General features: G+C 41.4%; 3 protein-coding genes across 9 annotated transcripts in view; 1 reads left to right on the forward strand and 2 right to left on the reverse strand.

The window, feature by feature from the left end:
- The window catches only part of kcnh1a (potassium voltage-gated channel, subfamily H (eag-related), member 1a), a 46,901-nt gene extending 43,197 nt beyond the window's left edge, over window positions 1–3,704 (forward strand). For all 4 annotated transcript variants that reach the window (XM_079632193.1, XM_079632194.1, XM_079632196.1 and 1 more), the window contains one exon: window positions 3,575–3,704. The gene's annotated coding sequence lies outside the window, so the exon portion shown is untranslated. The remainder of the gene's footprint in view (window positions 1–3,574) is intronic.
- The window catches only part of plb1 (phospholipase B1), a 72,333-nt gene extending 68,368 nt beyond the window's left edge, over window positions 1–3,965 (reverse strand). The window contains exon 1 of the mRNA XM_079632192.1: window positions 3,850–3,965. Coding sequence (XP_079488318.1) covers window positions 3,850–3,880 — 31 coding nt within the window. The 5' untranslated portion in view covers window positions 3,881–3,965. The remainder of the gene's footprint in view (window positions 1–3,849) is intronic.
- Window positions 2,975–25,437, reverse strand: part of hhat (hedgehog acyltransferase) — a 45,686-nt gene continuing 23,223 nt past the window's right edge. For 3 of the 4 annotated variants that reach the window (XM_079632198.1, XM_079632200.1, XM_079632197.1), the window contains exons 10-13: window positions 22,216–22,417; window positions 21,947–22,091; window positions 7,536–7,660; window positions 3,850–3,984 (exon numbers count right to left, since the gene is read on the reverse strand). In XM_079632198.1, coding sequence (XP_079488324.1) covers window positions 7,581–7,660; window positions 21,947–22,091; window positions 22,216–22,417 — 427 coding nt within the window. In that variant the 3' untranslated portion in view covers window positions 3,850–3,984; window positions 7,536–7,580. Of the gene's footprint in view, window positions 3,985–7,535; window positions 7,661–21,946; window positions 22,092–22,215; window positions 22,418–25,437 lie in introns of all 4 variants that reach the window. The other variant, XM_079632199.1, reaches the window with a different exon arrangement.

The raw sequence follows: 25,437 nt of genomic DNA on the forward strand, positions 1-25,437 counted from the left end.
ACAGACAGTAAGAGCTCTTGCCGCAGGGCCCACTCTGACTGATGGTTGTCATGGCAATGCACGGTCCCCAACTGCAAGTGCGGGCCCTTCTAGATCCGCTATGTAGCAAGTCTTCCCCTCTCTCTTTCGAGCTTGCGCTCTCTCTCACACTCACTCACTCACACACACACACACACACACACACACCGACACACGCTCTGCAGTGTTTCTGGTATAGAGATCCATTCTGCACCGTCCTTTTGGGTAACTCACCGCCGGACTCAAGCCTTTATCAGGAATTACAGAGCTAAGCATCTTACCCAAATATGTGGCGGTGTGGATTTGAGCTTCTAGCCGAAAGATTGAAGAAGCAGAGCGCATCCCATGAACCATGGAAACCCCAGACAAACGTGTTTGTACAACGACAAATCAACTATCCCAAGAGTTGTAAATGTTACTGGAGAAACTAATGAGCTCTTCAGGGGTTTTAAAGTGTAACAGCTGTTAAGGTCCTTTCCATGACTTGCGTCAATGCACATCTCAACAAACTATAAAATAAAAGCTGACAACAGTGGTATCATACATGTTTAGGGATGCACAATATATTGGTACCATATTGGTCATTGGTTAATATTACAGAGGTTTTTTTTACAGAGTTTTTGTTTTGTTTTACAGATTTATTGGATAAATATCAGCCAATATTGGATATTTAATTGTACAGTACATGTACACTTCCCAGTACATTTTTGTTTACATTTAATTTTCCATCATCTAATGCTCACTTGATTTTAATCTGTAACAAATTCTGAAATGAATATCCATTTTCATTGTGTACATTATAATGTTGTGATGCCTAAATTCACTTTTAGCATTACAATTATTTTAGTTTTTAATGTTTTATTTTTAATTAATTTAGACCAAATATATATAAATATAAATTGCCATTTTCAGTTATCATTCATAACATAAAAATTAAAAAGGGTTCATTCACCCAAGAAAATGTTGTCGTTAATTACCCTAACGTCGTTCCAAACCCGTTCAGTCCCTCCATTGATAGTCTACACAGCTTTCAATCCCCAGAAAGGTAGTAGAGACAAAGTAATCCACGTGACTCCAGTGGTTTAACCAAAATGTTATGAACTTGATAACGCAAGTACTTTGTTTGCTCAAAAAAATTAATAATTTTTTTAAAATAGAAAATATTACAAAATATCTCCAACGCGCATTCACGAGAGCTTCACAATGCACGTGTGTTATATTGAGGCAAGAGCAGACATTGTTGCATGAAAGCACATCAGAGATTAATATGTTGTAAATAAAATGGCAAATCGTGTGTTTTTGCACAAAGCACTCACATCACTTCATAAAATTGAGGTTTAACCACTGGAGTCACATGGATTATCATGTCTTTCCTACCTTTATGGGGCTTGAAAGTGGTAGTTGCCTAGCCGTCAATGAAGGGACAGAAAGCTCTCAGATTTCATTAAAAAGATCTTCATTTGTGTTCCGAAGATGAGCGAAGGTCTCATGGATTTGGAACGACACAAGGGTGAATAATTGATGAAAGACTTTTAATTTTTGGGTGAATGAACGCTTTAATTGACCGTTCACAAAGACCCGCCCCTCTTAGTTACTGTCGTTATGTCCGACATGCTACGCCGCTCTCACGCCACACCATGTTCTCACGCCACACCATGTTCTCACGCAATGAAAAATACATCGCGGAGCAGAGAGGAGACTGAGAACACATTGACAGACCAGGTTACTGTTAGGTTACTTTTGATATTAAACATATTAAACAAAGTCTCACCTTTCAAATTTGGTCATTTTTTAAAAGAAATTTAAACAAATACCGTTTTGTGGCTCTTTAATGTGTCTGACAGATCACTGTAGAGCCTCAGTTAAAGCTGCTCGTGAACCGATCATCTCTTCCTTCAAGTTAATTTATAGCATCAAATAAACATGAATGAACATAAGAAGGAATGTAGTTTTAACCGCGGAAAGGCGTCAGTACACTCCATGTTAATCTACTAACTCTCCTGACTGCTTTGTCGGACCAAAATGGCGGATGACGAAGTATGATTGGCCAGATCACCTGTCAATCAAGCTCCCTGCAAAGAGTCAATTATCGACTAATAAATGTCCATCAGTATATTAATATTGGTACATCCCTATCAAATTTGTAGAAATTAGACCAAATTTTCCTAAGCTGGTCCAGTTAGGGGGTGTTCACAATTGGCATGTTTGATTCGATTGGTCTGTTAGTGTGGTTCATTTGAACGTGTGAACGCTGCCATCCGAACCCTTGTGTGCACCAAACAAGTGGACCGAAGCCCTTAAAAAGATAAATCACGGTCCGCTTCCAAACGAACGCTGGTGCTGTTTGAATGGTACATGAATGCAACACGGACCAAATACATGCAAACAAACCAAAAAAAGGACAGAATGGTCATGCATATCAGTTTTTTCTCGTCATAGTCGCGATGTTGCCCATCACAGTTCAGTACAGGCATTAGAACCATGTCTCCATGCAGCAAATTTTCGTTTGTGATAAAAAAAGCCAATCTGAATGCTAATCGGACCAGGACTAAAGTTGTTGTTTTTTGTCTGGATCACACAAACCAAACTACAAGTGTGAACACCCTAAATGTGAGGAAACAACCTTTTTTTTTTTTTTTACTGAAAAGCAGTATTTTCATTTACACAAGTGATCCTTTCTCCTCCCCTTCATACTGTCAACGGATATTCCTTTGGCATGGTGTAAAAATGTTAAAGTTTGAGAGTTTTACAGCATGTGGCCTTCTCACAATGTTGTTCAGAGGTAATGCAGTAGCATGATGTTTAATGCAGTTGTAGATGTTGATGCAAGTCATGTGAAAGGATCTTCACGTTTTTTGGTCTACAATAGGCATCTTCAGGCAAGTTCATTAATGACTTGCTGGATTGCAGTGGCCAAGTTTTATAAAATAACACTGAAAGAACTAGTGAAACAAAAGAATGTATGTGGTTTCTTTATCAATGATTGGGTCTTCCAGAAAGCACACAAACATATACCACGGGCGCAATATTATTCCAATCTTTTGTGCATTGTAGCTTTGTTATCCAAAATGAAATGATGGATGTAATCTATACACATGATTTCTATCACAACACCACAGTATATCATAACACAGTTACGAGGAACTTTCAGCATTACAGACATCAAAACATAAATAATCTCAGGAACGAAGAGGGGTGATGGTCTGAGAGCTCATTCTGACCCCCTTCCTGGATGTTTTTACATATTCAATACTGAAGATGTGGCATTATCTTCACACCAGCCCTGTTTAGCTTTTCATTGGTCAGCAGGGGAGACTGGGGCTGCTTGTCAAAAGCCTTTTTTTTGGTAGCCAAGACTTTAAGGTATGCGTCTATAGAGAAATTGCCTCGTAACAAATAAAACAACCTTGGGAAAAAATATTCACTATAGTTGTGATAGCTAGTCCCAGTCTCCCCTATTATTATATTAAATAAAGCTACTAATGCAAGTTAGGATTTAATCAGTTAATCACATGACTAAGATATAAATAGCTGTTTATTTTGCTCTCTTTTCCAGCATCCCTCTCCCATATCAACTCCATCTTAATTTCCATAACGAGGTCCAGGGGGGAACACCGAGATCGAGTCTCGTGTATTAGCCTCTCTATTCAGAACAACACCACCAAACCTGATTATCTTTATCTCTGTCACAGAATATATGAACTTGTATATATTCTAAGATGATGCTTAATCTTTCAGGTTTTCTTATTTGTATCTTAGAAAGAGGGTGCCTGACCATACAAACTCTGATAAACGCATTGTGTGTGTTGAAAATTGTGGTAATGAACATACTGTGTGCGTCAGATGAATGGTTAAAGGACATGTTAGCATGCTGTGAGATGTTCTCAGGTTAGAGAGGTCATTATCAGGTCCACAGGAGATGTGTTGAGGTCAGTATATCACCTCACCTCACTGCTTCTCCACTACCTGAGAGCAGAGAAAAAGAAACACGACTCAGAAGAATGACATAAAACCAAAAAGCTACCAAGGTCATATCAAACATCACATCAGAAATTAAAAAAATATTTTGTTGGGGGAAGAAAGACAAGAAGCTCCACACGTCATGTTTTTCCTACGTGAAGATTTATTTCTGTTACAACAAAGGTACATTTTGTACATTCTGAAAATTTTGTATGGCAAAGAAAAAAATCCTAGTTTCTTTAAAAAAAAAATATATATATATATATATTTTGCCCTTAAGAGGTGATTATCTCATTCTGTCAGCAAGACACCAGAGGAACAGTATTAAATGGCACAATTCCCATTAAGGTTATGTTATGCTTCAGAGCTTGTTTTACAATAACGATATCTTAATTAGCTTTAATATTATGGGTCATTTGCTTAGACTCCAAATACTGAGCAGAAATTGGAAAAGGTTTAGCATTTGTATCTGGCAACCCAGAACTGATTTTAAATAAGACATATGAATGTTACAATAATATTAATAACAATACTGACATGCAAATCCATGTAAACTGGAATGTAAAGCATCAGCCTGAGCTGATTCTGAAGCAATAACCATTGCTGCTGTATTTCACACGGATTATTCCTGCCATGCTTCTCCAGCTCAGATACAACATTTAACCTGAACCACATGATGTAATCAACATAATAAGAAACAAACGCAGCCCTGATGTCACTGCATGCCTCTGCAGCACAGCAATAAGAGTTTTAACATTCAGAGAATGCACTTTTTCTTTGTAAGAGAGAATGATATTGAGGAGGATTGTACAGAGTTCATTTGTTTAGGCAGAAATGCAAAGCCCTTAGAAACTAGCATGGTTTACTTACAGAGATTCGTTACCATCTGATCGTGACAGATTTGCTCAAATACGACAACAGCATGGCTTGATTTGCACTTAAAATAAGGTTAAGACATGCATGGTAAATACAAAGGAAAATTGGAATAAATTACCATTAAAATGAAGTACTCTTCTACTGCAGGAGTATTTAATCTCTTGCCTCTTACCCCATAGAGCTAATGGATTCAGTCTTTGTAGCAGACCAGTCTGACTCTTGGTGAGTGAGTGAGTCCGTCCAAATTTGCATTTAGTAGGGGATATGGATCCTCACAGGTCTCAGACTCGCATTAGGCAGTTTAAATAGTTTTTTCAGACTTGAGAACCAAAGTATCGTGTCTCAACAAAACAGGCCACTACATCATTAGAGACCAGTCCATGATAAAGAAACTTTCTATGGTCGGGTTTCTTTGACTGAAGCCTACATGAGTAAGTATCCTATTCATCCCAAAATCAAAAAAAAAGAAGAAATCACATTTTATATAAAGTAAATGAAGTACATTTTTAGGACTGTTTTATCATATTAAATTAAATATTATAATATTATATATATATAATTGTAATATAAAATATTACAATTAATTTGAAATATTATTAAATATTAATATCAAACAATTAATTTAGTATAAAGAATACCACCATAGTATTTGGTGGTTTGAACAAGTATTTTTTCTTGCATTACGGTACTGAGAACTGAGCATGAAATGATGAATTTAATGCAAAACTATAAAAACAAACATTAAAATCTTAATGCATGCATTTATTTATGCAAAATATAATTTCTTATTTTTTCCTTTTGAATTTGGGGTGAAATATGAACTGAACATGTTTTTGACCGATTTTGTGAGAAACAAGCAAACACGCAATTGTACACACAACATATTAGTTTGTGTGTTGCTGCATGTACGTATATATGTTTGACTAGAAACTTGACCTGTACGGTACAATATTTTGGGGAACAAGTATTTTTATAGAGTGCAGGGTTTGTAAGAACAAACATGTCTGTACGCTCACAAAGGTCCTTCTAAGGGTCATTCTTTAAAAACAGCCCTAATTACACTTTCAGATGTATTCAGCAGACAGCATGGCCATTATACACTGACTGAAACATCCTCACTGAAACCATTTCTTCACATGGACATTACTACTACTGTAAAGCACAAAGACAAAATTTGTAAAATTGCTGTAAAATATTATTTATGACAATAAAATATTTTATATACGTATTTTCGCCTATATACTCTTTACTTGATTGCTGTCAATTGAATTATTTCTCTTTCTTTTAGAACATTAAAGCTATTTTGAAAGCACATCAGCTTTGAAGTCAGCATGAAATCAATGTGAATGTGAATGGTTTACTTATTCAAAAGAAATCAAAATGTCCATAATAACTATAAGAAACAGGTTATTTGACAAGGTTCACCAATAGCCAAATAGCTATTTAGCCATTGTTTTAGCCAAACTTCAGGTCTAGCTCCATTATGGTATGCATCACCCACTTTTCATCATCCAATCCTATTCCCAATGAATACAATTAAATCCATAATATTTTAAATCTCATTGAATATTGTTTCAATAACAAAAATACCACATTAAGAAAAAATGGCCAATTCATGCTGACTTTAAACAGAGGGAAATACTGAGTTTTTTTTAACTGTGCAATTACATATACTCTGATGAGTGTGGCATTTTACATAACAATGAATCAACATGCATTAATAGCAGAGTGACCTGTGCTGAGAAACACACACACATATGCACATTAAGGACCTGTGTAATGTGTGGTGTCAGTAAGCAATTTCAGCATGACTCACAGAAAGGGCAGGCCACACATGACCTCTGCCATACCATCTACTAAAATAACATCATATCACAGAGAAAGAGACATGGATTGCAATCATAGCAAAATCGATTAAACAAACTACTGTGTGCACTTTTAATTACTTAATAATAATTATTTACATTTATATATTTTTTAATTGTATTTTGCTTATTTGTTAACTTCTCTAATATTTCTCTTTGCTTTTATGCTGCGGTGGCAATATGGAATTTTTTTAAGCATATGGTAATACATAATGCCAATAAAGCACACTAAAATTGAACTTGAGAGAGAGAGATTTAGTGAAGGGATTATGAAAGATTAATCTGATGCTGATAAAGGTACACTGCAGAGATAAAGCTCTTTAAAGTGTAATCCCTTCACTGAAACACACACGCACGTCTTACCTCTCTCTAATAAAAGAGAAACTCCAGGCTAGCAGATCACTGATCTAATTAACAACACAGAGCAGCTTGAGCTGTTAGTAAGAAGATTGAAGTATAGATACACAAGGAGAAAGAGAGAATGAATGAGACAAAACTGAGAGATCAGGACAAGAAAGATCAGAGGGACAAAATGAACCTGAGGATGGAAAAATACACAGATGGAGGGACAGGAAGACAGCGAGAGCAATGGTCAGGCTGTATCCTGGCCGATGATCAGAGACATGTGTCACCATCAGTGTTCAGACAAACTCATAAATAAACCAGGATTAACCATCAAACACACACCTGGAGCATTCACACCATTTCATTTTCAAATACAGCATAGCTAAACAAACATGATATTGGAGGAGTTGAAAAGAATGTTATAGTTGTCCACATTGTGACTGGTCGAAACTATTGTAAAACTTTAAATACCATTGCGTTTTCTGCCTTCCCATGATTCCATCCTGAGCGGTGTTGTCATCTCATGTCCCACTCAATACCAACTTGAGCAAAGCAATAGAGAAAAGCAACCACTGGAACGGCCACAGAAGACCAGCCTGTTGAAGAAATAGAGGAGAAGAGAGAGTTTGAATGGTACAAAACAAAGGTGAGCAGGAAGAATTTTGTGGTTTGAATTTTAAAGCCTACAACCAAGATAATAAGCAGACACCAAACAGGAAGTGAGGCTGTATCTGAACTTGTCAATTCCCTGAGGGCACCTAAACAGTATTTGGACAGACACATACAGGGCTCCAGAAAAATAAAAATCAGGAATGAAACATTTAGGAGCTCATGTGTTAAACAATATCCAATAATATTTTTTATCCCACAAATTGGAAAAGTTTTTTTTAAAATTCTAGAATAGAATTTTTATAGAACACATTAATTTACTCATATGTTCTGAATATGTGTCTATTACATGTTGTCATACAAGCAACCAGTTAGTAAGTAGACAAATGTAAGTTTCACAAACCTAATCTGTCTACCGTACTTACTAACCAGTTCCCTGTTGGATATACCTGAAAAATAAATCATGATTCTTTAAGGGAGTCAGTTATAAACTCAGTAAGGGATCTGAACGATTAATTTATTGCACGAGTATGATTCCAATGACTAATGCTCAAGCAAATTATCCAAATTATCAAGCAAATTATTTAAATTATTCTTTTAATTTAACCCCAACTTTATCCTTAAAGGTGCAGTATGTAATATTGACAGCTAGTGGTTGAAATGAGTATTTTAGTCCAAATAAAAAATATTGGAGAGCGTCGTTTCCCCCACCCCTCCTCATTGATCCGTTGATTTATCCATTTTTAATATTCCTCTGGTGTTAGAGCTTTTTAGATGGATGACGAAGCTTTTAAGGTCGAGTACATTCTGAATTCTCTGAGCCAGTTCGTTTGCTGGCTTTTATGTCCGTAATACGCTGTGTTTTCTGCCAACTGGCAACTCAGGGTGTCGAAATACTATTGGGTAAATTGGCAGTGGGCGGGATCACACAGACTAAAACAAAAACAGACATTCTGACCCAGAACGCACATTTCAAAGTAGAATAACTGGCTGTAGCATTGTCTTTCGGAGACAAACTTAGCATAAATCTCTGTAAACATATAAACATAAAATAAAAAAATACAGCACCTTTAACCCTATCGTCACTACAACGCCTACTACGGTCACAGAATTTTATAGGTTAAAAATATCCATTGTTACACCTAAGAGTTAATGGTTCACGAATCTTGCCTTGATGACATATTTAAAAAGAAAGATGACATACTGTATGTCTGAAGAGCACATGTACTGCACCTGTGTTCAACTATTTCAAGTGCTTAATTTATATAAATCATTTATATATAAACATATTTATCAGATTATTTCAGGTCTACACTACTCCTTCCAATTGAAATTTATTTTAAAATAAGCATAGTTGAATCGAATTAAGTGTTTACATGAAGACTTTCCGGTCCGATTGAGCATATGGATGGAAACAAAGCATTAGTGCATTAGTGACTGTCTAGATAGGTTTTTTTTTGTCCATATTTGCAATCATTTTAAGTCGCACCTTGGAGCCCTGCAATTTTCAAAATTTACACACATGAAAGTCTAATGTTTTCTTAGTACATAATTGCTTATGTGGCAGCATTTACATGAGGTTACTGCAGTATACAGGGATAATTTCCCCCACACGAGCTCCGATTCATTACCTTACACAGATTAACAGGTATAAAATATCAAATCTTATTAGACCACAGGGGTGTATTCACTCATCACATTTACATTCGCATTTGCCCCCTGCAGTCAGTAGGCTAAATGAACAACCGTCTATATTGGCACAGGGTCACTTTCTAAAACCTTTACACTCACTATAACCCAGTGGTAAAATAACCTTCCAAACTTCACCTGAACAGCAGAACTCATCATGACCTTAAAAAAGAAACACCTTTTACGGAAGCACTTCACTTAATACACTTATATGTCTGCTCTTCTCAAGTACTTATGGATATGCGTTATGGTAGCAGTACTTGTGTTACATTCTCTCTCCCTTGGATTAATTGATTTAGCTTGTGTTACTCCCATTTGTCATTTATAAAAGATGTAATGTATTGCAAGATGCAGATAAAATGTTAAATAATTTTCTAATTTAAATATCATTTAGATTATCATTGAGATATATTTTATTATATAATTTATTTCCAAATTATTATCAGTGACAGATATAGTGTACACTAGCTTAGATATGAGGAGATCCTTATAATCATGGCTCCCCTCAACATGTCCACTAAGAGCCCGAAGCAGTTAAAACACACCAGACAGGTGTGTGTGTGTGTGTGTGTGTGTGTGTGTGTGTGTGTGTGTGTGTCTCTGGTGGGTTCATTAAAAGGACCTGCCTAGTTGCATCAGGGACAAGAACAGAAGGATGGAACAAAAAGTTAATAAGAGCAAATGAAAGAAGGGGGTTGTGGATTACATTTGGTTACACCTCATTGTCCTCCAGGTGCTAGAGTTTGGCCACTAAATGCATTTTGTCATGCCAACTACAAACACAAAACACGGCAATGAAGCAGAAATGCTACCAAAAAGTTGGATAGAAAATTAAGGAGCTCAGAGGTAGTGTGTGTTATGTCTAATTTTGTCTGTGTAAGAATACTATGGAAGTTTGTTTCAGCCACAGAATAAAAAATAAAAAAGGTAATTGAGACTTTTTAGCTCACAATTCTGACTTTTTTTTTGAAGGATCTGGAGAGACTGTGTGGAGGAATGCTCTCTGATCTCTTGTCAGGTTGTCAGGCTTTATTGGAGAAAACTCAGAGCCGTTATCTTAGCAAAAGGAGGTTGCAAAAAGTGTTTATTAAAAGGGTGCCATTAATTTTTTCTTTCATAATGAAACAAATTCCCCCATTTTCAATTGTTTTACTTCAATGGAAGGTTATATTTTTGTGATTTTCTTGAATAAAAGGTCAAAAGGATTAACAATGCAGATTTATTTTCACAGGCTTCTTTTTTCATATTTATCAAGGGTGCCAAAAATTCTGAAAAGGACTGTAAGAACTGAACTACTTCAAATGGTCAAAAAAGGTGCAAATAAGTTGAATTAATATAACAAATTAAATGTAACTAAAGCAATAGGATATGGTTCTAATAATAAATGACGAATTGAACTGAAAGAAGTAATGAATAACTTCAGGGTTCTGTGATTGTCTGTGCCCAGCAGGTCTCTCTCTCTGAGCTTTACTGTACCCCGCAGCTCCTCAAATCCTTTGGGTCAGAGTCTGACTGACAGTTGCTGTAGGGGGCGGGTGGGATCAGCACAGCTACCTTTCAGAGATGTCAAGAATGAATGATACCATGGCGACCGTTCTTAAGGCTCTGTGGTGTTTATGGTACCCGGTGGCAAATAGATAAATAGCAGTTTCTAAAACTTCCAGACAGACATTCACCTGCCTCTAGCTTTCCGATATTTGCCTCAAAGGCATCTATACACAGAAAAGGCGGCACAGAAACCAAAACTGAAGCGGCACAAAAATCACAAACATGCAAAAATACACAGAATGTTTATAGAGACCGAGCGACACGCATCATAATCTGAAAACAATTATTGGATTGGGAAAAACAATCCAACTGTCTCCATTGACTTTGTATTGCGTGAAGCTCCTGCTTGTCATTTCTGACTAATAACAAAAGCTGCTTTGTGAGAGGGTGTTGACAAGCTGAAACCCCCAAAACTACGTTTTTATAAGCTGTCGACCCCAAAAAACAAGCGTTTCAGGACATAAGAAGTGGATATAGGCAATAAGACGTGAAGCATCAGCTGGACAAATTGGTAAATTGTGGGATCCTGACATTCAGTATGCACTAAAAATACACTACGTGTGCAGCAAACATTGTGTCACTGGTAGCCTACGTCAAATATCCAGGGGGCTGTACCTGGCCACTTCATGCGTTTTCTCAGATCGGATAGCTACCTGATTTTAGCCTGGGAAAACCCAGACCACTCTCAGTTGTAACTGAGTTAGGGTCTGGCAAAGCTCCATAGACAATTCATTTCCACAGGGGCGTCACCAACGGACGTCGGATAGATCTAAAACCAATCAGAGGGATGAATGTCATGACGTATGCAGAGCGACGGAGAAACATCTCGAGACTCTCAGCAATTCTCTGTTTGTGTTAACGAAAATGAAAATTTTAAATCGCTTGAAACAGACGCGATAGCTGATTCGAACGAGTGATGTTGTGATGTTCCTCGGCAGCATCCATCTCTGTAATGTACAAAATCTGTGTCACCGTCTCTGCTCTGTCGTCATCGTGTAAAGCCCGCCCCAACGTTTCTGATTGGTGCCGCGATTTCGACGGATTGGAAATGGGTTTCAATGGGCTCTTTGCCAGACCCACTTGCAGAGCAAATCTAAATTTGCCGGAAGTGGTCTGGGTTTTCCCAGGCTAATCTGATTTATTAAAACGATTCCATTCACACCTGGTCACATGTGTTTTCACAAAACGGATAACCCGATCTTCAATTCCCGCGTTATATGCCGATTTAATTGAGTAGCTATATTTTGTTAAAGTCAAATAACAATTCACGCAATACAAAAACGGATGGTGACGGTTGGAAGGAACTCGAAATAAAAATACGCAATTTTAAATTTAGTTAGGCCTAATACATCGTTTTTTTCCTACATCTTAATAAAAGTGTTACAGCTGGGACATTTGCTACAAACAAATTCTGAATTATTAGCCTAGCCCGGGTAGATCACCGTGGGATTAAAGTAGGCCTAGTGTTTTCTTCAAAGAGCCAGAAAGTCCCTTTTAAGTTTGGAGAACTTGGCACATGAACAATGATAGAGTTAGCGTTTCTTGCAGGACAGCAGATGTCACCAGACCGTCGTGAAATATCGTGCTCAATGAGATGATTTTTGGAATAAAATATAACAATGCACAATCACACTGACGCCTCCGAAAGCATTTACCGTATCTGAGAGAAATGTAGCAGAGCGTTGATCTGTCTCTTCAAAAGAAGATTACAAACAGCAAGTCGTCAACTCTGCTGTTATTTTGATGGTTTGCTTCAAGATATGAGTGAGTACAGGACTCTTTAACTTCACTACTTTGCTGGTAGACATGTTTTTTAATTTTCCTAAAACAATAAGGAGCTAGGCCTGTTTTGTCTCCCGCTTCTTGGTTCTCGCGCCGCTTGAGCTGTCAGGCGTGCTTTTTGGTTGTAATGACAATGACGTAATTTAGGGCGGCACAAGTTCGCGTTCACTGAACCAAAACAGTATCTGAGTCACCTTTGATACTAGGGGTTGAGGTGGGTCAGACCGTTGAAGTCTGCTTTTATGCGGCATTATGTGTTTACACAGAATTCTGAGCAGACACAGCCGGTTTAGAGTAGCCTTAACTCGGCTGTGTAAAGATGCAAAATACCTTAATTACTTTCTCTTTCTATAGCCTAACTCTTTAAAGATAAATGTCCATCTCACTGGTGCTTCAACTGCCAATAAATGCTCCCAAGTATACTACCAAGATCCTGAAGCAGTAGCCTATGCAAAGATCTTTTCAAATTAATTTACATAGGGATTTAAAAGTTTGAAACCATATTTTGCTGATTTCAGACAATTTATTCTCAACGGTGGTTTCTTAACACACTTTTTAAAAAGTGCACTTTCTACGGATTGACTTAAAAATCTTTTGTCACACTTTAAAGAACAACACCGATTTTGATGTGTGAAATAACATACTAAAGCACATGTAAAGTAATTGATTATAATTTACCTTTAGGGTGTTATTTGATATTATTTTGATTGACTAGTTAATATTTTTAAGACGATCGTCATATTTAGGACAATCAAGTCGTTATGAAATTACATACAGTATAATGATGTACTTAAGTTTTATTTAAAGCAGGGCTATGCACATAGACGGTATATAAACTGGACACACCGACCCCATAGGTTTCAACGGAGAAAAGTGAAGTCAATTAGAAGCACTCACTTCCTGATGGCTGGGCGTAGAGCGCAGGCTCAAACTGAGCTTGACGACGTAGATGTGACATCAGCAACCTGTCTGACAGCTGTCAGTCTTCTAGTAGCTGTGCCAAGAAAAATTGGAATCATTCCCTTCCGAATCTCGCAGAGACGGAGAGCGTGAGTATTAGCTGTCCATGAGCTAGCAGCAGGAGCAACTTTATCACTCTCTATGGGATTCTCCCTTGACTTTATGCCTCCACGTCCCCCCGATTGCCTGCGAGCTTCTCCGCCTGTCTATACGGTAATTTCTCAACTCTGTGACAGAGAGTCGAGTGATTATGAAGCAAACGTTAGCCTATTTTTACAAAAACTGCTTCTGCGGGGCCATAACGTAAGATACAAGGTAATGGAGCCTTTTATACATTGTTGTGTTTCTTTAGAAATAAATAATGGACAAATGGGGTCTTTAAACGCTTCAGATGTAAAGTTATTCGCTGTCAAAGTGACGCCAAAATGAATGGAAGTCAATGGAATGCTAACAGCAGGTGATGGCTTGTTAGCCAATGGCGGCCCCCGGGGAAGCTTCGGTTTCCGGCAGATGGATTACCCCCTTGGCTATGCAGTGTCGGGAATTTCTTGCTGTATTCTCACTTTTTGCTCACAGGTTTCCCTTGTTCTCTTGAAAAACTTGTTGGCGACTCTCAGATACCAGAGGCTAGTAGATCAACAACATCAAAGCAGATCGGACATTCTTTACAACGTCTTCTTCATTCGGGTTCGAACAGCGTGAGGGAGTGCAATAATGACAGAATTTTAGCAGATTTTGTTGCCGTAAAGCAATACGTTACATCGCGAGACCTGATATCACGCGATACTTCCTGACGCCATGTCCGGCGGCCCGCTGGCTCAAAGTTGCAAGGGTGGTTTTCCCCCCTCACAGGCGATAGGGGGGTGTGAGACGACCACCATTCAACACAAAAAAAGTAATATAACCATTCCAATGACTCCGAAGCTGTTCAGTTAAGGTAAAAAACCTGCATAGTTCACCTTTAAAGGGGTACCATCACCGCTGACAAAACAGGCTTTCAATAAAACATGGCTGGATATGCAATAGCCAGTGCACAAATTTGTTAATTATATCATGAACTATATGATATATATTTTGATTGTCAAATATGTGAAAGTGAATGTGCCTAGTCGTTAAAAACCTTTTAATAATCATGTTAGTTGTCGTTTAAACACCTTTTAATGATCATGTTAGTTGATCTATAACGCGCAATGTGCTCCGCCATGTTAGTTTGCACCACAATTCAGACAGAGAATCGCATCTGACGGATTTACATCACACAAATGCATCCATTTATTCCAAAATACATAAAAGTAAGTGGCCAGTGAACTGGGAGATGAATAGAGTAAATGTTATAGTTTCCTACACAATGTGTATCTGATTTGAATAAAACACTTTAAATTATAATTGAAAGGATTATTATTGCAGCTTCCATCAGTAGCCTATATGGAATACTGTATTTTTAAATTTATTTACTGAACGTTCTAATTGCACCGGTGTTCGTACGCATCAAAGGGTTAAAATCAATCACGTTATGGGGGTTCAAACTGGATGACCATGAACACAGTGTTTAGGAGATAAAACTGAAAGTGAAAAATCCCATTCCATCAGTTCGACCCGAAGAAAAACGCAGTCGCGTACAGGAGACATCACAGGTGTAACCTGGTGACATACGCATAATATTGCAACAAATTCTGTAGGTGCGGATACAAAAATGCAAAAGTATAATCTGTAGTTCTCTTACGTAGAGTTCTCTCGTACTGCGTCGAAGAACGCTACGGGAAAGATATTTCTTTGTCGAGATTGAAGCCAAAAATTAATCCTTAATTTTGTAATATTGTAAAACGCTTTTCTGAAGCATACAACCTAGGCGGAGCAATACAGCTCACCCATTGGCTGCTCTGCCAGAAAAGCACAGCCTATGCGAGGCCAGGACGCTGACCAATGAGGACGCTTCGCGCCCTTCTGCGTCACCTCCCGCCCAAACAGGCGTGGCCTAGGCCTATAAATACGAGCATAGCTGTCTAACACGCCGATTTTCTTAAATTCACGAAGCTGCACGCATCGTTGGATTGGATTCGAGCCACCACAGCCGTTTGGATACAAGCACCTCAGCAGGACGCGCCTCTTACCTGAAGCCGCTGGTCATCGCCGCCTTCAGCCGCCGTTCCCTGCTGCGCTTCTCCGGCGTGGAATATCCTTTACATTATGTGTGTGTGTTTTGTGTGTGTGTTCGCCGTCGCGTCACACAGTTTTTCCACACTAAAAGAGCCGAGCGTCTTTTTCAAGATGTCTCGCACCTCCTGTGGCTCGTGTAGAGCCCCGCTCAGCGACAGGGACCACGTGCTGTGTTTCCTGCCTGTGAGTATCACGCAGCTTCAGCTCTCGTCGATGGCGGCTGCCATCGCTGTAATTTGATGCCTACGGTGACTCTGCGGACTCGCCTGGCGTTCATTTACTGAAGCTGCACCCTTTTCCGCCCGCTGTAGTGCCGCGCCGTGAAAAGCGCCGTGCTCAGCGGAGCCCGGAACCTCCCTTCACCACGAGGTGCTCGCCGCTGCTGCCGCTAGCTCCTCCGCCCGCTTCGCTGGACTCTCTGACCGACGGACAAGGGCCGCTGTGTGCCGCCGCGTCCGTCATGGATGAGGAAGATGAAGCCGTGTCTGTGAAGGACGACTGCTGTTCTCTCCTCGCTTCGGGTAGCGAGGGATGGGCGAGCTCCGAGGATCTCCCCTCCCCCGCCGCTCGTGAGCGTCGACGGAGAAAGACCAGCATCGATGCGCTTACCGGCTGGATGGCTGCTTTTCTGCAGAGGAACGTACGTTACCATCCTCACGACCCGCGCCTTTTTCTTCCTGAATTCACGAAGAAATCGCGGAGTCCCGGAAAGCCCCGTTTTCAGCCAGGATGCGCATTTCTGCTTCGAGGAAAGCTACAGTGTTAAAATCCCGCCGCGGCCGGATTTCACTAAAATGTCTCGCTCGCACAGTCCCAACATTCGCGACCGTGCCAGTGTATTTTGCAGTCACCAAATCGGCATCAATGCCCGTTTGCCTGCACACAGACGCCGTTTTCACGACGCCCCAGGTAAATCTGAAAATGTATTTACTGGTGTCCCGGCCACGGCCGATGGTGTAATGTGTGTATCCGTAATGCCCACGACCTAGTGCCCATTCGTACACACAAGCACAGCCCTACACAATACAGGGCTTGCACACATAAAATCGACTCGTGTCGGTTGTGCTTCACATGTAAGCTAGTGAACGTGCCCGCTTTTCAGTGCCCACAATCACTACACACTGCATGTCCCGTGGTTTCTGTAAAAACGAAACGAATGTACGGTCAGTCGGTTCTGATAGACAGTACTCTCTGTGCTACACGGTGTCCCGGCCATGGCCGATGATGTAATGTGTGTAACTGTATGCCCACGACCCAGTGCCCATCTGTACACACAAGCACAGCCCCGCACAATACAGGGCTTGCACACATAAATCGACTCATTTCGATTGTGCATTATATGTAGTGAGCGTGCCCGTTTTCAAGCGCCCACAATCACTACAAGCTACATGTCACACGGTTTCTATGAAACGAAACCTATGCACGGTCAGTCAGTTCTAATAGACAGTACTTCCCAGTGCTATAAATGTACCCGCGTTCACGCACCCACATTTATTCTCAAACATGCCGAGCCGTACGGGGCTCGCACCGCGCGCTCCCTCTTTCAGCTGAGAGAGCTGAGAGCGCGCGCGGGCTGCCCGCTCGATTAAGCGCGCCCCCGCATCACGCTGCAATGGCGCCCATGTTACAGCACACGACTGCTCTCGTGTCGCCGCCATTTCGCGACCAGAGCCCGGTTTTTCAACCCGTGCAAGCACAGCCCTGAACAACACAGGGTCTGCACACATAAAATCGGCTCATGCCGATTGTGTTTTACATGTAGTGAGCGTGACCCACTGCCAAGTGCCCACAACCACTACACACTGCACGTTCCGCGGTTTTCTGTAAAAACGAAACTAACGAACGGTCAGTCAGTACACAAAAACAGTGTTCCCGGTGTTATAAATGTGCCCGCCACCAAGCGCCCACGTTTATTCACAAACATCACGAGCCCTACGGGACTCGTCCCGCACGCTCTCTCTCGACACAGAGAGCTGAGCGCGCGCGGGATGCATACTGTGTTAAACATGCCCCCCGCCTCACACGCCACGGCGTCCATGTCACAGCACACGGTTGCTCTCGTGTCGCCGCCATTTCGCGACCAGGGCCCAGATTACATTCAACCCCTAGTCACACGTGCAGATGCATGGGAATGACTTCCCGGGGTCTCAGAATGGGTGCTAGAGACTATAAAAAGAGGCTATTCGCTACAGTTTCATCGACGCCCTCCCCGTTTCACGGAGAAAGTCGAAACTACGGTGAAAACAGAAGTAGCACATCTACTTCGAGCCGAAATAGCGAAGCTATTGAGCAAAGGGGCCATAGAGCCTTTATCTCAAGCTCAGAGCGAAGGGGGTCTGTACAGCAGATATTTTCTGGAACCGAAAAAAGACGGGGGTCTCAGACCCATTTTAGATCTCAGGCATCTGAACAAAGCGCTGACAAAGCGAAAGTTCAGAATGCTCACGACCAGAGCTATCCTCGCGCAGATTCACCGAGGAGACTGGTTTATGGCAATAGATCTGAAAGACGCGTATTTTCATACAAATTGCGTCACGTCACAGGCGATTTTTGAGATTCGCCTTCGGGGGCCAGGCATATCAGTACACAGTCCTGCCATTCGGCCTGTCTCTAGCACCTCGTACATTTACAGTGTGCATGGACGCGGCGCTGGCACCCCTGAGACTCCGCGGCATTCGAATTCTGAATTATTTGGACGATTGGCTGATTCTAGCTCAATCACCTTCAGAACGCATCCGCCACAAGACCCTAATTCTCGATCACCTCGAGTGCTTAGGTCTGAGAGTCAATTGGGAGAAAAGTTCACTGTTTCCCAGTCAAAGGATCTCCTTTTTAGGACTGGATCTGAACTCACTGTCTATGACAGCACAGCTGTCATCACAGCGCAGGCAAAATACCCTGCAATGGCGAAATCCTTCCTCAGCGGCCACATAGTGCCACTCAGGAGATTTCAGAAAATGCTGGGCCTCATGGCCTCAGCCTCAACAGTGCTGCAGTTGGGCCTGCTGCGCATGCGCCCACTACAGTTCTGGTTGAGAGCGCGCGTACCGCGCCGAGCATGGTTACACGGTCGTTATCGCCTCAAGGTCACTCAGGAATGCATTTCAGCCCTGACACCATGGAGAGCGTCAGACTGGTACCGGTCAGGTGTAAGCCTGGGGACTTCCTCGAGCCTAAAGGTGGTGTCCACGGACGCGTCCACCTCAGGCTGGGGAGCACTGCTCGACGGCAGTCCGCTCTTTGGCCAGTGGTCAGAGCGAGCCGAACTACCGCACATAAACTGCCTGGAAATGATGGCAGTGGACTTTGCGCTGAGGCGCTTCTGTCCCCGGATAAAAGGACACCACGTCCTGGTCCGCTCGGACAACATGTCGGTAGTAGCCTACATAAACCGCCAGGGTGGCGTGAGATCCCGGAACCTATTCAGGTTAGCGGAACGCATACTGGTGTGGGCCCAGCACAACCTGCGCTCGTTAAGAGCAATGCACGTGCCAGGTCACTTGAACGTAGGCCCGGACAGACTCTCACGGAACAACGTTCCTACGGGAGAGTGGTCCCTACACACACAGACAGTGCGTCTGCTGTGGAAAACGTTCGGCAGAGCGGAAATAGACCTGTTTGCAAACCAGGAAAACGCTCATTGCCCAGAATTCTTTTCGAAGAGCGCGAACGCGCTGGCCAGAGTCTGGCCCCGCCGCCCACTCTATGCTTTTCCTCCTGTCTCACTCCTGCCTCAAGTGCTGGAGCGTATCAAGGAGAGCGGATGCTCAGTACTGCTAGTTGCTCCATTCTGGACGAATCAGACCTGGTTCCCAGCTTTGATGCGACTGAAAAGTACTGCCCCGTGGCCGATTCCAGTGAGGAGAGACCTCCTCTCACAGGCCAAGGGCTCGATTCTGCATCCTCACCCCGAGCTTTGGTCCCTACACGTATGGGCCATAAACGGGTACCCGCTAACCTCCCAAGAGGAGTGTTAGACACGATCGAACAAGCTAGGGCTCCGTCTACTAGACGGCTCTACGCTTCCAAATGGTCGGTGTTCTCTGGATGGTGTTCAGATCAAGGTCTGTCACCACTTCAGTGTGGAGAACCGGAGATTCTCTCCTTCTTGCAAGAGCTATTGGATAAGGGAAGAACCCCATCCACGCTCAAAGTCTATGTGGCTGCCATATCAGCGTTCGTTAATCCAACGCTTGGCCGTTCACTAGGCAGGAACGACCTGGTGGTCCGCTTCCTGAGAGGCGCCAGGAGGTTAAACCCTCCAAGGCCTCCTTCAGTCCCCGTTTGGGACCTTTCTACAGTGTTGAACGCTATGAAAGGGGCCCCTTTCGAGCCTATTCACTCAGTTGACATGAAACACCTGTCTCTCAAGACCGTGTTTCTTTTGGCTCTCGCTTCAGTGAAGCGTGTGGGAGACTTGCAAGCGCTCTCAGTGAGAGCTTCTTGTATGGAGTTCGGGCCAAACGACTCTATAGTCGTATTGAAACCGAAGCATGGGTACGTGCCTAAGTCCCTCAACACACCGTTCAGGGCTCAGGTCATCTCCCTGTCGGCCATGCCGGCCTCAGAGGACGGAAATAGCTCCCTTTGCCCGGTCAGGGCATTAAGAGCTTACGTGTCCCGCTCCGCTGTTTTTCGACAGACGGAGCAGCTCTTTGTTTCGTTCAGCGGGCGCTCCAAGGGACGAGCCGCAACGAAACAGAGTCTATCTCGATGGGTAGTGGACGCCATTGCGCTAGCCTACGCATCTAGAGGCTTGGAATGCCCTTTGGGCATCAGAGCACATTCCACGAGAGGCATGGCCTCTTCATGGGCTTGGTATAGCGGAATCTCGTTACATGATATCTGTATGGCGGCAGGCTGGGCCTCCCCGTCTACATTTATTAGGTTCTGTAACCTAGAGGTTCCTGCGTTGCAGGCTAAACTGCTCTCGGTCTAGAAGACTATGTATAAGTGTTCCTGCCCCGCGCTGCGGCCCAGGTCACTTCAATGGTAATATGTACAAGTGCTCCTGCCCCGCGCTGCGGCCCAGGTCACTTCAATGCCTAATATGTATAAGTGTTCCTGCCCCGCGCTGCGGCCCAGGTCACTTCAATGTTTAAGCATCACTCACTGACAATGTGTCCCATGAGCATGCTATTACCCTTCATATATATCTATATTTACATATATATGCTATTATGCCTTAAGAGGCACTACTATAAGGGATGATGCTATTTAGCCGCTCTCCCTATACTTCTTGGGGTAGGCGCTTGTATACCAGGGCGCGCGCGCCCTTAGGTGTCTGTGTCGATCCAAGAACACGCACGGCGGTTTGCATAGGGTTCCCGTAGCGTTCTTCGACGCAGTACGAGAGAACTCTACGTAAGAGAACGTACTCGGTTACTAACGTAACCTCGGTTCTCTCTAGGAGAGGGAACGAGTACTGCGTCTCATGCCGTGCGTGTCCACGCTGCGTCGCTTCATTGACGAAAATCGGCGTGTTAGACAGCTATGCTCGTATTTATAGGCCTAGGCCACGCCTGTTTGGGCGGGAGGTGACGCAGAAGGGCGCGAAGCGTCCTCATTGGTCAGCGTCCTGGCCTCGCATAGGCTGTGCTTTTCTGGCAGAGCAGCCAATGGGTGAGCTGTATTGCTCCGCCTAGGTTGTATGCTTCAGAAAAGCGTTTTACAATATTACAAAATTAAGGATTAATTTTTGGCTTCAATCTCGACAAAGAAATATCTTTCCCGTAGCGTTCTTCGACGCAGTACTCGTTCCCTCTCCTAGAGAGAACCGAGGTTACGTTAGTAACCGAGTACGTTTTCAAGCCCTAGAGCTGTCAAAAATCTGCCTGATGATGCAAAAAGCTGACGTTTTTGCTGACAAATAAACATACATTTCTCTGTCCAGGTATGGAGGATGAGTAAACATTGTTAATTTACATATACTACCAACAGTGTAACAATACAAAGCAGGTTGAAAAATCAATGTTTAAGTGTCCAAAAACATTACATTCTGTTCACACTTAAGTACATTTTTTGAAAAGTATGTTATTTATGTAGTAATCTTATTAAAAGTATGCTAAAGTGTACTTCTTTTTCTAAATGATAACCTGTAAGAGAGTGCATAGTGCATACATTTAAAAATGACCCACCTTGGACAAACACCCTCTTCCAGAAGATTCTACCCACATGGATCCCGCCCAGAAATAACAGATTGGACAGAATCAGAAGAGCCGTGGAGAGGGCGGAGATTAGAGCTAGGCCACGCCTCTGCATCCGAGGTGACAGACAGCACACCTAAGACCAGACCAAAAGTGCTTGTTATAATTTTTGCTGTGCTATGTGGCATTTATTGAGTGATCTTATAACTGAACTTTATCTTAAGCCGATACTTAACAAGAGCACGTTTGTGTGAACTCACAATAGTGTGATGAAGAGGGCGAGAGGAGAAGAGGAGTGCGAGAACATTCTCCACCAAGACCCCGATCCAGTTCAGGAGGGCCCAGTATTGCAGGTAGTCATGGCAACCATGCCAGAAACACACAAACCCGAACGCCAGCGCAGTGGAGACAATCTTCCGGAACACACCATGACGTGAGCCTCCCAACGGCACATATATGTACCTAAAAGCACATACAAAAACATATATGAAGGACAAAAAAATTGTTTTCTTTTAAGCCCACTTTGACAATTAACAATTACGTCGTTTTAATATTGAGTTAATGTTTTCTGTCCTTTAAACCCTTAATCCTTCAAAAAGCCTTTTTGCATCAAGACATTATTTAATGTTTATTAAGGGGGAATTCTCTCTGTGTGTTAATGTGTGAAAAAAAAAAGATGATATATTGTGTGTAAAACTGCTACCGTTCCCCTCATAATAATGACAGCAGGAGAGAAAGAGAATTCTGAACTAAACCCGATCTTTCTCTACAGCAGTATAGTAGAGTTTCCATTTCAGGGCTGAGAGAGCACCAATCTGTTCTAATGAGGCTGTTGGGATAGTGGAGGACTTGACTCATCTGTGTGTGTCTGCGAGAGAGAGAGATAGTGAAGAGGATAAGATTAGCTCTTGACCACGGCTCCAGCTGACAGCGTATGTATAGAGATCAAGAAAAAGAGATCAACTGTGCTTTATTTTATCTCACTTAAAAAAAAAAAAATCTCTGCTCTTCTATTTTTATTCTTCAACATTCATGCGTGTCTCTCCTCTATAGGACCCCTAATAGGATAGATGGGTTTTTGTGGATTCACTGATACGTTAACTGGACTTACTGATAAAGCTTGTTGCCAGTTTCATCTTATAAAATAAGAGATAAGCAATACTATGCTCTGAATAAGTCTGGTTTTCCAGCTAAATTATCTAAATATTCTTAAAACAAGACTTGGCGTACTTGAAAAATTGTGTCATCAGATCATTTATTTTGCTTTTGACAAAGTGTTTTTTTTAAGCATATACACTATCGTTCTAAAAATATTTTTTGAACAAAATGAATACTTCTATTCAGGAAAGATGCATTAAATTGATCAAAGTTTACAGTAAATATATTTACATGATACAAAAGATTTCTATTCCAATGAAATGCTGTTCTGTCATGACAACTATCAGGAGATTGGTATGGTAATAGAGATGAAATTATTTGGTCTTTACTTGGAAATTACTCTGTATAGATCTGCTACGCTGTTGCTGCAGAGCAATCACCGAGACTTGCTACTGCCAATACATTCACAGACAAGCTGCTGTGAGTATGTAAGATATTCTGCTGCTGCACATGTAATATACATGAATAAACCCCCATAGCAGATCTATGCAGGTGGAGCTGGGGAAAGGGGAGGGTTTCTGAAAGCACGCTGAAGACTGCTACCAGCAACACCCCAGTATTTGTTTGAATATTGAGCCGGAGCTCATTGGACGCTGATGCAACAGCAACCAATTAGCAGTTTTATGTAGTAAATTATGTGATCGCTACCAAATGAGTCAGAGACTTATCAGCCTGCGCCATCTACAGTTTCAAGCCGGAACTAGGTACCGTACTCCTTTTTTATGTTTTATATTTATCAAAGAAACCTGAGAAAATGTCAAATTTCCACAAAAATATTAAGCAGCACAACTGGTTTCAACATTGATAATAATAAGAAATGTTTCTTGAGCAGCAACTCATCATATTAGAATGATTTCTTCTGAGAGATCATGTGACACTGAAGACTGGAGTAATGATGCTGAAAATTCAGCTTCGTCATCATAGGAAAAATTACATTTTTAAATACATTAAAGGGGACCTATAGCTTTGTTTGCACACGACGCCACTGCTGTGGCGCGAAATGCAGATGGAGGGCAGGACTTTTTTACTTTAAAAGTTGTCGCTTTTAATGCCGTTTTCCATCTGCTGATACTGAAATTAATATGGATACCTGCTTATACCTTTTTTTTTGTTTTTGACTTAGTTATATATTCACATTCTTCATGGTATCGTTTGCAGGGAAGAGAAGCTATTTTATCCCCTTTGCATGATCATTTGGTGTTTTCACTGAAGTTGTGTACAATTCCATTGACAGTGTTGATCTGGTTATCGTGAAAACAGTCACGCGCTACTGCTTCTGCCATCATGGTAGAAAATGTATAAATAAAAAATGCGTTCAACAAAATGACAGAAGTCCATCCATTTCTTTGTTGGAAAGGTGTAAATGTAACTAAAGTTTTATTGTCGTCTTTGTAAATATTCACTTTCCCATATGACCACGGAGGAGAATCTGAGGGTCACATTCAGTGGACAAACAACGAGACACTGTATATTTTTTACATTTACTTTCACAAATGACAGCCAAAGTCAAACCATAGAAGCTTGTGCACAACTTTTAAGTGGCTGTGTGCAAGTTATGCTAATTCACAAGCCGAGTGAGTGTCATACTCACAAATGTAAGGTTAATTATTAAACCAAACAAATATAAAACGTTCAAAAACGTAAAAAGGACTACATTGAACAAAACTTTTCCTCTATAAACAAAAAAAACTGGAATTTTCTGAGAACCATTTCTAACATGGATTCTAAAAAACAACATCTTGTTACTACTGACGATTTTTCTATACGGTTTGATAATAATGATCCTGTTAAAGAATGTGAAGAGATTTTACCAACTGTTGTGTAACAGACGCTAGATTACTTGTGGACCCTCAAGAGGTTACTTCACTTTTTCTGAAAATTTGAAAGAAATCGACTGGGGCAGATGGCATTTCGGCTTATCTTTTGCAGGAGTGTGCAGTAGAGTTAACTCCTGCATGGTGTCCAATTTTCCAGCAATCGCTAGACAATCAAGGTCCCCTTGTTATGGAAAAAGACTATTATTACACCTGTTCTTTAAAAAATCTGGTGCTGTCGACAACAATGATTTTAGACCAATTGCTATAACATCTATAATTATGAAATGCCTGGAGAAATGTGTCCAGTTTGAAATGTAATGTAAATCCACTATTAGATCCATTTCAGTTGCATGCTTTTAAGGAGGGCATGGGGACTGTTGACGCTTTTAACACTTTTAACACTCTTCAACATATAGAAACCTCTAATGCTTATGCACGACTACTTTTTTGCTCAGATTTGAATACGCTTCAGCCACAGTTACTGGTAAACTTGTAAAGATTAACGTT

The sequence above is a fragment of the Phoxinus phoxinus genome (assembly GCF_949152265.1).
Source record: "Phoxinus phoxinus genome assembly, chromosome: 13".
NCBI classification, from domain to species: Eukaryota; Metazoa; Chordata; class Actinopteri; order Cypriniformes; family Leuciscidae; genus Phoxinus; species Phoxinus phoxinus.